Source organism: Lithobates pipiens, unplaced genomic scaffold (genome assembly GCF_037356315.1).
Source record: "Lithobates pipiens isolate NorthernLeopardFrog02 unplaced genomic scaffold, aLitPip1_a1.2 Scaffold_3, whole genome shotgun sequence".
In the NCBI taxonomy this organism is placed as follows: Eukaryota; Metazoa; Chordata; class Amphibia; order Anura; family Ranidae; genus Lithobates; species Lithobates pipiens.
In genome coordinates this window covers 203,032,332-203,048,347 of record NW_027507790.1, presented here as the reverse complement: position 1 = coordinate 203,048,347, position 16,016 = coordinate 203,032,332, and the positions used below count along the sequence as shown (strand labels likewise).

Genomic DNA, 16,016 nt, shown 5'->3' with positions numbered 1-16,016 from the left:
ACAGGAACAGCCCACTCTTTCATGTTGCTGTAAGGGACAGAGCACCTGCGTGAATGTGGCACTTTTTACAAATTGTTTTGCATAGCCCAATAATTTCAAACAGCTGCCTAACACGTGGGAATGCACGATTTTTTTAAATGGTGTTGCACCTACCCACATGGTGCTGTGGCAGTTGCGCACATCTATAGAGGGCAGTGTGTTTCCTTCCAGTGCAGGAAAAGGCATGCTCTTGCATGTGTTCCTGAGCCACACGTGGTGTGAACAAGCCCTAAAGGTTATTCTAGGTAAGGGAATGGGACAGACCTGGGAGTGTGAAAGCAATTGGACTAGCAGTGAAATTCAATTAGGAATCTTATAATAATGCTAGATCTGAAATGTAGGTGATGGGACACATTAGCCGTTCTCCACTCTGGAAAAAATAAAAATAAATAGAAGTCAGCAACAAATCCTGAAGTTGCTGACTTTTAATAACAGAAAAATTACCTGTCCAGGGATTCAGAGCAATCACCCAGCCTAGTTCTTCACTCGCCTTCAGGTTTCCAGCACTGGCATCAAAACTGTGGGCAGCTGGCTATGCCCACAGCTGTGCCCAGTCTATACCCACAATGCACGAGTTTGAATGGTCCCGCAGTCCTTTAGGACCTGTAAATGGGGAGGAGAACTTCTGCTTGGATCACCTAGGCAAGCCAAGTGAAAGTGGGAGCGGGTACCCGTCAAAACTACCCCCCTCCCAAAATAAATGAATAAATGTGACAGAGGGGTGGGGGAGAAAGACTTAAAAGCGGAATTTACCCTTTTGGGGTGAAGTTCTGCTTTAAGTAGATCAGTTGGTGAACATGTTAAATAGAAAGGGATAGGAGTGGCAAGCCCAGCTACAATGATACACTAAGTTGGCTGGGAGAAGATAAGAAAGCTACAGGAACAGAATACATTTGATCAGCTGTGGCAGAGGATGGGGAAGAGAACAGATAAGATGTATAGCAGTAATGGCAAACCTTGGCATCCCAGATGTTTTGGAACTACATTTCCCATGATGCTCAGCTATACTGCACAGTGCATGAGCATCATGGTAAATGTAGTTCCAAAACATCTGGGGTGCCAAGGTTCGCCATCACCGATATATAGGCTGGGCTGACAGGAAAGATTGGACAGGAGGAATACGGGAGTGAAGGATTGCAGAGGGGCACAATCAGAGATTGCAGGGAGGGGGCGATAGAGTGAGGCGGGCAAGAATCTGTCAGGAGGAAGGGATGAGAAACGGGTTACAATTAGGAGGTATACAGCTAACATCAGACCACTGTGAGACAATGACAGGACACAGGAGGCTGTGAAACAGAATAGAGCTTAGCAACTGCAGATGGACTTTTTAGCTGCCCGGGCCCTCCTCCTGAACTGACAGGGACAAAAGTAAGGGGGCCAACTATAAAATACAGCTACAAACACACACACGCGCAAACACGTATATACACAGTGCCTTGAAAAAGTATTGGTGGCTGCAGCCACGTGGAGGGGAGGAGTAGTCCATAGGTAGGTATATGTCAGGAACCATGAATCAGACAAAGACAGAAAATGCAGTTATATGCAAGCGTATATGGTAAATATCTCTTAAACTGTGCAGGTACCATAAGAAGACTTACCTGTAGGTAAAAGTGGTGTAAATTGTTTTACAACCACTTTAATATAATGGTAAAAATTAGGGCTGTTACTGATTAAAATTTTAATGTTTGATTAATCGTTTTTTTCTTAATCGATACATTTTTATTATAAACGCACATGCAGATCCAACTCCTTTTAGCTGATCTCCTTGCATTGCAACTCTGCATTAGTCAGTGGTAAATGTGGTATACACTATATACAATCACTGTGCTGTGATTAAATAACTCTACTAGTAAAATACTGTACGAAGAGGCAGTACTATTTTGAAACAGGTAACAGGAAATAGCTTTAATGGCAGCTAAGGACCTGCAGGCAATTGTAATTGCATTTACGTGTCCACCATAAAAAAAAAAAAAAAAAAAAAAAAAAACACACACACACACTTACAAGGTGGGTGTTTACTAGATACCAATGAACACTTTCTGCCAACGATGATTTCCCAAATTGATGCCATTTCTGTTATGCAAGCTTAGTTAAAAAAATATTAATGACAGATTCTAATGTCTGTTAGGGTCTCAAGCTGTCTATATTAAATCTACTACTCCTTCATCCTGACTAATACAACTGCACCCAGATTGGCCTAAAAAAAGAACTGCGGTGGGTCATTATATCCAGGAGAGTGACGGATACCTGACAAGTAACACATAAAGCTTTAAAGAAGCAACAGAGAAATACCCAGTGATGGTTATTGAACTGAACACAAACTTCACCTAGTAGTCAATTACAACAAAACACCAGACTCCGTGAAAGAGCAAAGAATGGGAAGGGGGGAGGACTCCGGTGACATTGATGTCTGCGACGTCACCGGATGTCAGACGGAACTCCCTGAAGCCGACGGAGAAGCAAGTACCGATCAAAAGAATTTTGAGCGATCAAAAAATTGAACGATTAAATCGAGGAATTGTTAATTTCCACAGCCCTAGTAAAAATGGTAGGAAATGGAATAGTAAATGTAGTCAAAACATAGCCTGGGTACAGTAGCCAAAGTGGGTAGCCAGAACAAGACAGTAAATCAGGAAGCCAGAGATCAGAGCAGTCGAAGAGAGCAAACCGGATCAGGAACTAGAAGGGATGTCAGCCGGGCAAGTCTTCAACAGAAACACAGCAGAGAGTCTCCAGATATGTTTGACCAAGGCGAAGGCATGGAAGACATGAACCAGGCAGTTTAAATTCTAGACTTGTAGGCTGGACTGGCTAGCAGGACATGATCACCAGGTGAGCGGCTGTGTGATGAGTACCGGCAATTAACTGACAGCTGAGCAACCTCAGCACTGAAAAGGGAGGGCTGAGAGCCTAGCCCTGACAATTTAAGAATGCATCCTAGTAGACCGATGCATTTCGTGACCAACACGTCCTCAAGGGTTAATGCAAACACACGCGGTGCTTATATTCACTTGGCCACCGCAGGAAATGTCGGAACCATAAAGGCCGGGTAAGAAACAGGGAGATCGCAATCCTAAACCAACTGAATGTGACATCCACGGTGATGACAGGGTGGAACATGTGCTCTGGCACAGAGTGATTCTGCCTCACTGATCATCGTGGAGCCACTGAGAGGGATTTTATTGTTTATATTATTTAGGCTTCCCACTCCCATTTGCGTCTCTACTGTAATAAGCTGATGAGATAACTGGAAATTTTCTAAGTTGCTAATTGCAGATTCATCTCTAAACATTAAACTAGGGCTGAAACTAATCGACAACTAATTGATTATAAAAATAGTTGACAACCATTTTCATAATCGATCAGTTGGTCAGCCAATTAGTTGGCCTGCATACAGAATGTATTTTTTCTACATATCAAGAAATACATTGAAGCACACATACAGCTCAGTACATCGTCCTTACATGTCAGAAGACACAGTGCAGCACACATACAGCAAATTAATAAAAAAAATTCAATCCGAGTCTGATGATATTTGCCAGATTCACCCTCTAATAGTATATACAGTATATCTCTTCTGTCTTATTCTCAGAGTGGATTAGAGATTTTGCTCCCTAACTATATAGTTGGTTATATTTACCACTGCATACAGATATTTAAGAATAAATTACCTTTTTTTTAAACTTTACATATTAACTAAATTATACGCCACACTTTTTTTTTTTAGGTTATTATCCGATCAAAGCAATAAATCAGCCAACAAATCGATTAAGAAAATAATCATTAGCTGCAGCCCTACTTTCCACTGTAAGATAAAAAAATATCTATGGCACACTGTGGGTGATTTACATTTTTTTTTTTTTTTTTTTTAATGAAAAGAAATTTCCAAGATATTGCACCTTTGTGCAAAAAGTAGAGAATTCTCCAGGATGCTGAAAATTCTCAAGACGATTTATGGTTGTTCACTATATTTGACCCAATTATTGGAACTCCTATTATACAGCAAAAACGGTTACTCTACACTTGCTCTGTCCTCTTGTCTCACAGCTGAGTATTTTTACCTTCCACATTAGCCAAACAGTCCGGACGCCATTACTATCTGGATCACCAATCTTCCTCCAAAATTCTGGGGCTTGTGAGGGAGCTAAAAGGATTCAAAAGGAGAAAAAATAGGAAAGTTTATTAAAAGCCAACACCCTGCACCTACAAAAATTTTTACCTGCTTGCTAACGGATTATTCCAATGCTGTTGCTGTATATTATGGGCTTCAATGTAGAGCTACATCAACCAGTATTACTCAGTTATACCCATTTATCAGAGCCATTATCAAAAGTATCCAGTTGGGCTTTTTTACCCTACTGTCACCTGGTGATCCTAGCAGTAACACTTCCTGTCCTAGGGTGACAACTCTTACTCACTGTATCCAAGAGGAGAAGCACTGTCATTTTGGCTGCTCGCTCCTAATTTGTACGGCAGAATATTTCCCCTTCTCAACAACACGGGTGAGGTCTTCTTGAGTTCACAAAACAGAACTGGGCAGGGCTTGAGATTTCAGTACAACAGAGGTGCTTATTAGCCAATTTTTGGAACTTATAAGCTCACATGTTCTGACAGCATCAGCCGGTATTGCTTTGCACTTATTGAACACTAAAGCTCAGTGGTTTATTTACCAGACCAAAAGAAACCTAAAAAGCACAATAGTTAGGGCTTATATACACTTTAGGCTAAATAGTACTGTCATTTTTCCCCAATGCTGCAGCATAAACCTGTCAGCGATTAAGGCTACTATTAAAGCGGAGTTCCACCCAAAAATGTATAGCTGGATGAAGGCGCACGCATGCTCCGAACGCGAAGCACCGCCCGCCTGCCCCTGGAAGTGAAAGCGAACAGTGCAGTGCTGAGCATCACGGAGAGTCCCTCTCCTGCATTCCAAGTACCCAGGAGCGCTGAATACCTGCAGCATCTCCGGAGATTATCAGGACACATGAAAAATAGGACTGCATCCATCAGCCTGTAACATCTCCACTCCCGGGAACGTGCGGATGAATGAATTATAATTTACATGCTGCTTTATCTCTGCTCAAATGTGAGTGTTTTTATACCTTTAGAGCCTCTTCTAGCTTTTTGGACTGGCTCTCATCCATGACTTCAGCATCACATAGCTTTACATTAAATCATTTTTGAACTTTGATAGCCCACATCATTACCCATCCATTCCTTTTCTCTCTCTGCCGTTTTTTAAATGATCATTGTTCCCTTTATATATTTTCTTTATGTATCGAGCTTAACTCTGAGTGCGCCATATTAACCCTCTCATTGTTTGTTATGCCACCCAAAAGTGGAACTTCTGCTTCAAGGCCTCCCCCACTCAGCTTCTGTTTGTGAAACAGAGCTTTTGGGGATGACTGACATTTACCCGATTTTTACCGGTACCTGCTTCCACTTCCTTCCTGGTCGCCTTAGGCGATTGGAAACATCAGTTCTCCTTCCCGAAGTATTATGTGACACATGACAGGTCCTAGAAGACTTTGGGACCAATCACAGAGCACAGCGGTCACCCGGCTGCGAAGCCGCAAGCTGTCACAGCAAGGTGCCCATAGTTGAGATGCCACCGAGGGAGGGCTTTGGGAGAACACAGTTGGGGTGAGTACACCGCTGGATCATGGGACAGGTGAGTGGCTGTTTATTAAAAGTCAGCAACTACACTTTTTGTAGCTGCTGACTTTTAATAAACAAAACAATGACTGGAACTCCGCTTTAAGGCCTACTACTACAGGAGACGGAGGCTTAAAATATAACTTGTTCGGTCTGTAATTATCCTAAAAATATGGATGGGAAATGGAAAAACTCTGGACAGCCGCACTCCGGATTGAGTAAAAAGTGAATTGTGCCTTTATTTTTTTCAAGTAAAACTTCACATCACACAAATCACAGCAACAAAGGAGAAAAACAGAACAAAAAATGTTGACGCGTTTCACGCTAAAATTTGCGCTTACTCATAACTCATAAAGGCACAATTCACTTTTTACGCAATCTGGAGTGCGGCTGTCCAGAGTTTTTCCATTTCCCATCCATTTGGTTTGTGCAATCAGCCTGCACCTGGGACTCCTATTGCCTGGAGAAGAAGCAGTTTTTTGGGTGGATTGACATGGAGCGGTGGGTTTTTCTTTTCTTTGTCTATCCTAAAAATATGCTGCCACCACATCCAAGGAACAGTAATCATCAATGTAATACATTTTTATTCTTGGGTTTAGATATCCTTTAAGAGTCAGCTTCTGTACACACTTTCCTACTACATCCTATAAAAGGTAATTTTAAATTAAAATAGCCAAAGTAGACAAATACATGTAAATAAAAAACTTTAGTCGGATTCAACCATTCTTTCACACAGACCAAGAAAGGTCATTTCCACTGGTAATTGTTTATCTTGAGGGTTCTATTTTAATCTGTAAAGAGCAAGGAGCTCAATTTTTTCATAAACTGTACAAAAGCTGCATGTCACACCAGCTTAACTGATTTACTATTTGTTATAGAAAATGATTGGAATTTTTTACTTATTTACATGTAGAAGCAAAGGTGACACCCGCTTTCCACTCATTAGAAAAAGGAATATATTTTAAGTTGGAAGTCTCATCTTTTTACATAAGCTGTATAGTTTAATCCCAACATTTTTTTTTTTATTTTTTTTTTTTATTTAGAGCAGGTGTGTCCACCTACTGGTCTGTGGCCTGCGACATCCCCTTTTGGGATGGCAGGTCAGCAAGTCCAGTTTGCGGGTTACCAACCAGCCATCCCAGAGCGTCAGTACTGAGACTCGAGCTGGCGGCAGAGGAAGCATGCGGCTGCAATAAAGACTGGAGCTGTTGCTTCCTGTATAGCGCCGGCTCCTGTCACAGGGGGAGTGATACCAAATGCAATCTGCCTGGGACAACAACAGCCAGCCATACCTGTAGGATTCCTGAAGTGAAGATTGAGGTCAGCTTTTAATTAAAATCATATAGCAATGGGCATATCAGTTCTGTGCACTAGTAAACCAATCCACAGTTGCAGTGGACCTGCGGGTTACCTGCTCCGAGGCATAGACTTCTGTTATTACCTGCGGGTTTGGTGCATCTGAATGTGCACTAAAACACTTGAATGCAGGATATAATAGAACGCTATGGCAGAGTGGCGCTAACCTGCAGAAAAACCACAGGTGCACTGTGCTGCACCCATGGTGTGGGTAAATCACAGCGCATCGGTGTGAAAACCTTAGGCCCCTTTCACATGATCGGGCGTGCCCGTTCACTTTTCAGGCGGACCCTCTATTCACCTCTATGGACCAGCAGATGTTAACAGACGTGTCTATGTACACCTGCCTACCTCCAATCCAATCCACTAAAAAAACAGAATGGGATCTGTCCCCTTCTATCTGGGATGATTGGAGGGCCCATAGAGTAGAACGGCTGTGTCCGTGCCCGCTCTGCATATGCAGCGTGGACACAGACCAGCCACCACTCGCTTCACTCATTGTAGCGTGCGACCAGTTACCAAATCGCGTAAGTGGCCCTCACACTTCAAAAGGTTGGGCACCCCTGCTTTAGAGGTTAAAAAGTATAAAAGATACATCTACCAGCACAAAATCCCTATAATATGCATACTTAAAAACTTATTTTAGCATACCAGACTCTGGGGTCATGGCTTCATACTCCTTACTCCAATCACTCCAGTATCCTTTATTGTTCTGCAGCTTACAGCGCAGGGAAAGGATATATTTTGTATAAGGTTGCAGATCTTGCAGTGTATATGAATTACGTGTTTTATCAATATCATTTGGAGGTACCTAAAAAAAAACAAAAAAAAAACGACAAAATCATATTTATTGTTAACTCATTCATGATCTTTGTGAACAAAGTTTAATTTAGTTTTCAAATCTGCTGCAAAATGTCATTGCACTTATCCCCTTCACTTGAGCCTACAGTGCATCTGGAAAGTAACAGCACTTCACTTTTTCCACATTTTGTTATGTTACAGCCTTATTCCAAAATGGATTAAATTACTTTCCTCAAAATTCTACAACCAATACCCCATAATGACAATGTGAAAGCAGTACATAAGTATTCACAGCCTTTGCCATGACATTCAAAACTGAGCTCAGGTGCATTCTGTTTCCACTGATCATCTTTGAGACATTTCTAAAACTTGACTGGAGTCCACCTGTGGCAAATTCAGTTGACTGGACATGATTTGGAAAAGGCACACACCTGTCTATATAAGGTCCCACAGTTAGACCCCCTTTACCACTGATGCCGTCTGCACCCAGTGTGAAAGCGCCACTAGCTTTAGTGGAGCTTAACTGCTGTTCAAGCGACACTTTTCGGCCGCTAGCGGGGTGCCTTTAACACCCGCTAGCAGCCGAAGAAAGGGTTAAATTTGCCCGTGTTGCGACGCTTCTGAATCACTGCCCCTTTATTTCAATGGGCAGGGGCGGTTTAGGAGCGCTGTGTACAGTGCTCCTCCCAAACCGCCCCAAAGATGCTGCTTGTAGGACTTTCTAATGTCCTGCAAGCGCACCATCCTAGTGTAAAAACACTCGGGTTTGCACACTGGGGAGACATGGGAGTTGGTTTTCAGGTGCTATATAGGCGCTATTTTTAGCGCTAAAAACGCCTGAAGAATGCCTCATTGTGAAAAGAGTCTAAACAGTGCATGTCAGAGCACAAACCAAGACATGAAGTGCAAGGAATTGTCTGTAGATCTCCAGGACAGGATTGAATTGAGGCACAGATCTGGGGAAGGGTACAGAAAAATTTCTGCAGCAATGAAGGTCCCAACGAGCACAGTGGACTCCATTTGTAAATGGAAGAAGTTTGGAACCACCAGGACTCTACCTAGAATGGGCCACCTGGGCAAACTAAGCGATCGGGGAGAAGGGCCGCAGTCAGGGAGGTGACCAAGAACCAAAATGGTCACTGACAGATCTCCAGCATTTCTCTGTGGAGAGAGAAGAACCATCCAGAACAACCATCTCTGCAGCACTCCACCAATCAGGCCTGTACGGTAGAGTGGCCAGACAGAAGCCACTCCTCTGTAAAAGGCACATGACAGCCAGTCTGGAATTTGCCAAAAGGCACCTCATTCTCAGACCGTGAGAAACAAAATTCTCTGGTCTGATGAAAAAAAGGTGGAACTCTTTGGCCTGAATGGCATGCGTCATGTCTGGAGGAAACTAGGCACTGCACATCACCTGGCCAACAGTGAAGCATGGTGGTGGCAGCATCATGCTGTGGGGATGTTTTTTCAGTGGCAGGAACTGGGAGACTAGTCAGGATTGAGGGAAAGGTGAATCCAGCAACGTACAGAGACAGCCTTGATGAAAACCTGCACCAGAGTGCTCTGGACCACAGGCTGGGGCGAAGGTTTATCTTTCAACAGGACAAAGACCCTAAGCACAGTATCTTGCTCACAGTAGAATGGCATTGTATAGTATCTTCCTAATAAGTGCATTGAGGTCAGCTTGCAAGTTAGAGACATTTTTGCAAGGACCATACAGGCCATACACCGTGTTGACAGGAGAATCAACAATTGTCTTCTCCTGGCTGAGACAGACGAGGGAAGACATCTCTGCCGGGAGGAAACAGTGATTATCACTAGCGGTTATAGCAGCCGTTTGCCATACTTGCAGGTCGGTTGTACCCAAGTTAAAAATTTCTGAACTTGGTACACTTAGCCTGCCCATTAATGGCTTGAATCTCATCCGGTTCCTGCTGAACCAGCTGAGATTCAAACAGTGTATGACTGGCCTAAGCTACTACATAGCACTGTGTTATCTTCAACACAAAATAGTACTTTTAATCCCCTTATGCTTGTCTAAATGCTTTATAAGCAATGTAAAAAGTAATGGCCCCAAAACTGAACCCAGTTTTTTATCCATTTACATACTAAAATTAAGCCTTTTAGATAGTTAAAAATGAGACTATGAGGAACCATGTCTATGGGTACAAGAACGGTACTGATTAAACCAGAAAACTTTGTCCAATTGAGAATACATAGAGAACAGAGTGGTGTTTAAACCCATCATGGTTATAAAAGTGAAAAATTCAGGACAGTATGGCTTTACCAGGTAGACTTCACCCTATCTTCATAGTATTGACATGCCTTTATTGAAGATTAGCTCCCCCCTAAGATTAATATTGCCTTTTTAGGGATTGGGACTGAGACTTGTGGATGCCTCACAGGAATAAACGTCCCCTTTTTTTCCCCTCTTTTCAGTATGCTCTGCTTTTTTTGAAAATGTGGACGATGGAGGTTTATCGCCTCAGTGATCCTCCTAATTACTGTTGGAACCATCCACCGATATTCGATTGATGGCTATGAGAGTTCCCTGATGCCATCATAACCTTCAATGCCAGATGTGTATGATGTATGTGTATGAATGTGTATGTATATTTCTTACTCCCCTAACAATCTATCTTGTTATAATGATCTATGGTTTGTCTTTGTTCATTAAGCTACCTCAAAATCCTGTATTGGTTTCTGGTATTAAAATAAAGAATGAAGAAAAAAAATAAATGTACATATAATGTGCTGGAAAAATTTCCAATTTTTTTTTCTTTCGCAGGAGCCTTGCTTTTGCAATGAGTGAGTTATGGATGCAATGTCAGGTTCCTGCAAACTTTTTCTCTCTGTTTATAATGGAGATACAGATTTCAGTTGAAAAGCTGGAGGAAAGGACAATGACTGAGTATAGAAATCACTGCAGTTATGCTCCATCGAGAATTACAAGTCTGTCTGCTGTGGTGGAAGTTGGGACTTGTAGTTCATTTATACACAGCTGCACCGATTTAAAGTGTAATGGTTGTTGCTGCAAGAAAAGGGGGGGGGGGGGGCACATTTGCAACATGTTTCACCTTTAATATGGGATAGCTTTATGGAGTTAAATTTTTATTTTTTAAGCTATCCCATAGTTTGTTTCACCTACAAACTATGGGATAGCTTTATGGAGTTTATTTTTTTTTTAAATACTTTTTACTAGTAATGGCAGCGATCAGTGATATTTAGTGGGACTGTGACATTGAGGCAGACAAACCTGACACTAAGTGACACCAATACAGTGATCATTGCTAAAACAAAGAATGCACTGTCACTGTACTGACACTGGCAGGGAAGGGGTTAACATCAGGGGTGATCAAAGGGTTAAATGTCTTCCCTGGGAGTGCTTTCGTACTATGTGTGTAGGGGATGGATGCACTGTAGGAAAACAGAGATCCGTGTTCCTGCTTAGCAGAAACACAAGATCTCTATCTTCCTTACTAGCAGAATGGCGATTTGCCTTGTTTATCGCTGCTCTGTCTCTCTGAATGATCGCCGGTTTCCCAGCAGACATCAGGTTCGCTGGACCTGCTGACTGGCTCTGGCTGTGTCCAATCACAGCAGGTCTCCAGTGGCGCACACGCCCCACGACCTGGAATAAGAAATCATGTACAGGTATGTGATTTTGTGCTAAAGGACCACCCTGTTTCAGTATATGTATGTGCGGCAGTCCTTAAGTGGTTAAGCTGTGTGAACAAGGTGTTCTGATGTCATAAATGAAGATTTTTATTAAAAAAAAAAAAAAAAAAGTAAGGTAGAGAATTTATAAAAAAAAAAAAAAAAAAATGCTCCATCCACAGATAAAAGTAGTGCACAATCCTCCATATGCTGAACTACAGCTCCCAACAAGCTGTAGACAGAGAAATAGAACTTCTGTTTCCAAAAACCTGTGAGGCTAACGATGATCAGTGTATCGGAACACTTAAAACATATCAGTAGAGTTACCTGCTCCCACTCTGTGCTGTCTTTCTTCCGGTATCTGAGGTTGTATTTGAAAGGGAATAAAGATTCCGTCGTTAAGGGATTCTTCCACTCAATCTTCAGAGCCTTCTGTAACTGAGACAAGGAAACCACCTTTTCAATTTCTGGGGGATTGGGCTTCACTACAAACAAAATAAGAAAAAAATAAAATAAAAAACAGAAGATACAATACCGTTAAAACAGTGCAAAAAAAAATAAGTTAAAAAATTTACAAAAAGATATGAAATAATTATACAATAGAGACTGGTCTGTTACCACTTTCTAAAGTAGGGCCCACCAGTATATCAAAACCATTCTACAGGGAGGCCGTGATGGAAGTAGGTGGTTAGAAGACTATCTCAGACTCCGAATATAGTACTCAACCTGCATGTCCTGTCCATGCTTCTAGCATGTAAACCTTGTGGAAATGGTAGCAGAAGCAGAGGAGATACAGGAAATCTGTTGACAAACCATGGTCTATAAAAATTGAACCCGCACTGTACAAATAAATAAAAGTGAAATCACGCCTCGCCCCAAAGCAGTAGCAGGCTGATGGTTTTGCAAAAAACTAAAAAAAACAAAACAAAAAAAACACAAACATGCTGGTTACGAACGGCAATAGTGTGTGAGGTCATGTACAAGCCGCAGTCTGGTCGTAGCCAGGTCGCGGCTTGTACGTGATGACATTGAGCCTTATTGCCGGTTGTAGCAGGGTCAGGACTTGTACCTGATGACATCACACTATTACCGGTCGTAGCCAGGTTTTTTCGTTACACCATCAGCCTGCTACTGCTTCAGTGTGACGCAGTGATTTCACACAGTTTATCAAGTGTGACTGTACCATATTACTATTGCATCTTTTTTGTTAAATAAAATGCTTGAGTTTTAGTGTACTTTCATGAAGGGAGTATATTTTGTTCTTTGGCGTTTAGCTTCACAAGCGGATGTGTGATGCTTGTCCCTGCACTGGGAACCATTGGAGATACATTTGACCAATTATACCTTTATGGGCCATCTCATTTGGCAAGAGGTCTCTACTACAGGAGTTATATGGTGTTGGCGTTGCTTTAGAGTTTGGGTGCCTGCACAATCTGCCTATGCCATCCATATATTGGTTATCACAATTCAAGAAGTGATTGTATTTTGCATTTATGTTTAATCAAGGTCACAAGAGAAGATTTATTCACATTTGGACTGTTATAGACCCACATGTTTAATATAACATTGTTTGTCATTATTTTAATGCTGCTTCTTTCTTCTTTTTTTAATTGCACAAATTTGTATCACAATTGTACAGTAGCAGTTTTTCACATATTTACTAATTGTGTGGTCTAGCGTGGACATTTTTGTTTTGTTTTTTTATTCGTTTTATAATTTACTTGGATAATCACTTACATTGCACCTGTCATAAAGAATATGAACAGCTAAACCCCAGGGAAAGGGGAAAATGTCCCTCTGTAAAGGTAAAATGATAGTTTAAGTCTAGGGGGCCCCATAAAGCAGTTTTAATTACCTGACCCTCCACTCCCACAGGCTCCCTCCAGGCTGTTGGAAAGATCCCCAAGCCTCTTCCACCCTGTACTTCAGCAGATGAAGGTGCTTGGTTGTCTTCAAATACATTGCAGTGTCCATAGCCCTGCATTGCACAGGAGGATGCCAAGGAACAGTCCACTACCAGAGCATAGGGAAGATTAGAGTGCTAGCTGCCTGAGAAGCTGAGGCCCCTTAAACCTAAACAAGCATTTAACCCGTAAAGGGGTAGCCCCACTACTGCAACTCACAAATTCATTATGCTCGGGGCATTTACAATGACAAAGTATTATTTGATGTATTTTATGATCAGAGGTATTTTTTTAATGAAACAATCTATGCACTACGGCATAAAATCGTCTGAAATTATGGCCCACATATTATATGGTCACATATTCACAAGCGTCATCACGGCTGTCCTGCTGGGTCCCTGACTTGGCACTTGCTGATGCTTTCCCACTTCTTCATCGTCCCCGGTTAGCGAAAATTCTGCTCTGGTACTGGCCTCAGCTTATTCACAGTGGTCTCCGGAAACAAGGTGGATGGTCCCTTAGTGGTGACAGCTTCCCCACTACCTCCAACCGGTTCCCCAGCCGGTGGACCCATTACTTCTTGTTGGACTACAAGACCACAGTCCCAACCCTGCACTATTTCTGGATGGGCCCTCAGATCGCCTAGCAGTCAAAAGGCCCTCAGGATAGGCCTTAGGTTTCTGGCCTAGCAGCCGGGGCAATACAACACACGTCCACCCAGGTGGCACAGAACCCCGATCACCTGACTCCACCCAAATAAATAGGTTCTCCCAGCAGGTCAAGGGATCCAAGAAAATCCCTGCCATTGGCTGAGACACCCCATTCATCCCTAATCTGTTCTTGCAATGCCCTCATCTTATATGTCACCAGATACCCGTCCATCTAGTGACAGAAGAGAAGTGCAGGAATTCCAGAATTAGGGTGAAATCAATTGACCTAACAATTGGTCAATGCACCCATCACTTGGCAAATAAATTTAATAGCAACCCTGCCTAAACATCAGGGTGCTACATATGAGTCATTTGTGTGGCATTTGTAGTATAAGGCAGCCCCCAACAGGTTAAAAGGAAAAAAAAAAAAAAAATTGACTAGTTTCTCCAATCTATACACTCAATGTGGAATGGGGTATCTTCCCCGTTGAGCAAGGGTCCCGCTGTCAAAATATACTGGTCAGCATTGCAGGCTATAGCCTGCTGCACTGATTGGGAAGGGAGTATCGAAACAAGTGGCTGTGTAGAAGTAAATTTTTAAATCAACTTCCATACAATCACAATGCCCATACATGGATCAAAATTTGTCTGTTCCCTGCTGAACTGGATGAATTTTGATCCATGTATGGCCAGTTTATAAGATAAAAACACAAACACTATCATTCAAAATTGCTTGCTTCAGAATGCAACAATTGGGCAGTTCAAGATGTCACTAAGAACAAAAAATAAATAAAAAAAGCAGTTAGCGGGTAAAGAAAAAATAATATTTACAAATGTTAATAATATCGAGTCTAAGTTCATCGGATTCAGCCGTCCCAAGACCATTTGTGGCTACCACCTGGAATGTGGTATCAATAAACAACTGAAAATCTGCATTGTACAATGTGCAAGTGTCATTGTTTGATTTACACCCAGGCCGTTCTTCTTTTTCTCCTTTCCTAAAGGAAAAAAAAAAAATAGAAAAGAAAATGTTACAGGGTACTGCATTGCCTTACTGAATAAGCTCTTTTTTTTTATAATCATGGATCAACATAACCTAGGTGAAGCAGTGAGAATCAGCACTCAAGTCATTGTTTCTTGAAGCACAACTCCAGTCGCTGCATTTGTCTTTAGATTTATAGTTAGAGTGGGGAAGGCTTAGAACCTCAGACAGCTGTTTATTACTACAGATGGTGGAACACACGGGACTGACGGAGTCGTCACTGTGGTGGTAGAGGTCACTATTCTGACTTTTTATGACCAAGTGGATACGTCTCTATAACTTAATAAACAATACCAGAATGTTTGAGGAACGATGTCCACTTCTGCAGGGCCCTAAAATGTATTGCAACATTACAAATCTCCCCTGAGAACATCCAAGGCTCTTTAGTGACTTTTGGAAAATGGCCATCTCCCTGCAACTCGTATCCTGTCATATACAAAAACATCATTATGCACTGTCCTATGTTATTTTATAGCTTAGTTACTTAGTTGTGAAAGTAGCCCTTCACCCATTTGATCCACTATACCATACCAGACCAATAAATAAGGTCAGAGCTTTTTTAGGACTTTAAAAAATTATATATTATATATATATATATATATATACATATACACACACAGACTGTATATTATGGGCTTTTATTTCTGTCTTGGTTGGCCCTTTTGGCAGATTTAAACTCAATTTCCATTACAGAAACAAATGTAGGGACAAGTGTAAAAAAAAAACCTGACAGAGGCTCCACCACCTTTTAATAAGGCAAGCGTGCATACACTGTGGTCTATATCCTCATTGAAGGTACTCATTTCCTTTAGACCCCTTTGACACCAGGGTGTTTTGCAGGCGCTATAGCGTTAGAAATAGCAATCCGCCCTAAAAAAGCTGTACCATTGTCTGTAGTGTGAAAGGGCTTTC

At 41.8% G+C, this 16,016-nt stretch overlaps 1 protein-coding gene across 4 annotated transcripts in view; it reads right to left on the bottom strand.

The window, feature by feature from the left end:
• Positions 1-16,016, bottom strand: part of IL6ST (interleukin 6 cytokine family signal transducer) — a 104,182-nt gene that overhangs the window by 34,680 nt on the left and 53,486 nt on the right. For all 4 annotated transcript variants that reach the window (XM_077462704.1, XM_077462705.1, XM_077462707.1 and 1 more), the window contains 4 exons: positions 14,894-15,060; positions 11,836-11,993; positions 7,702-7,861; positions 4,101-4,183 (listed from right to left, as the gene is read on the bottom strand). In XM_077462704.1, the coding sequence (XP_077318830.1) occupies positions 4,101-4,183; positions 7,702-7,861; positions 11,836-11,993; positions 14,894-15,060 (568 nt within the window). The remainder of the gene's footprint in view (positions 1-4,100; positions 4,184-7,701; positions 7,862-11,835; positions 11,994-14,893; positions 15,061-16,016) is intronic.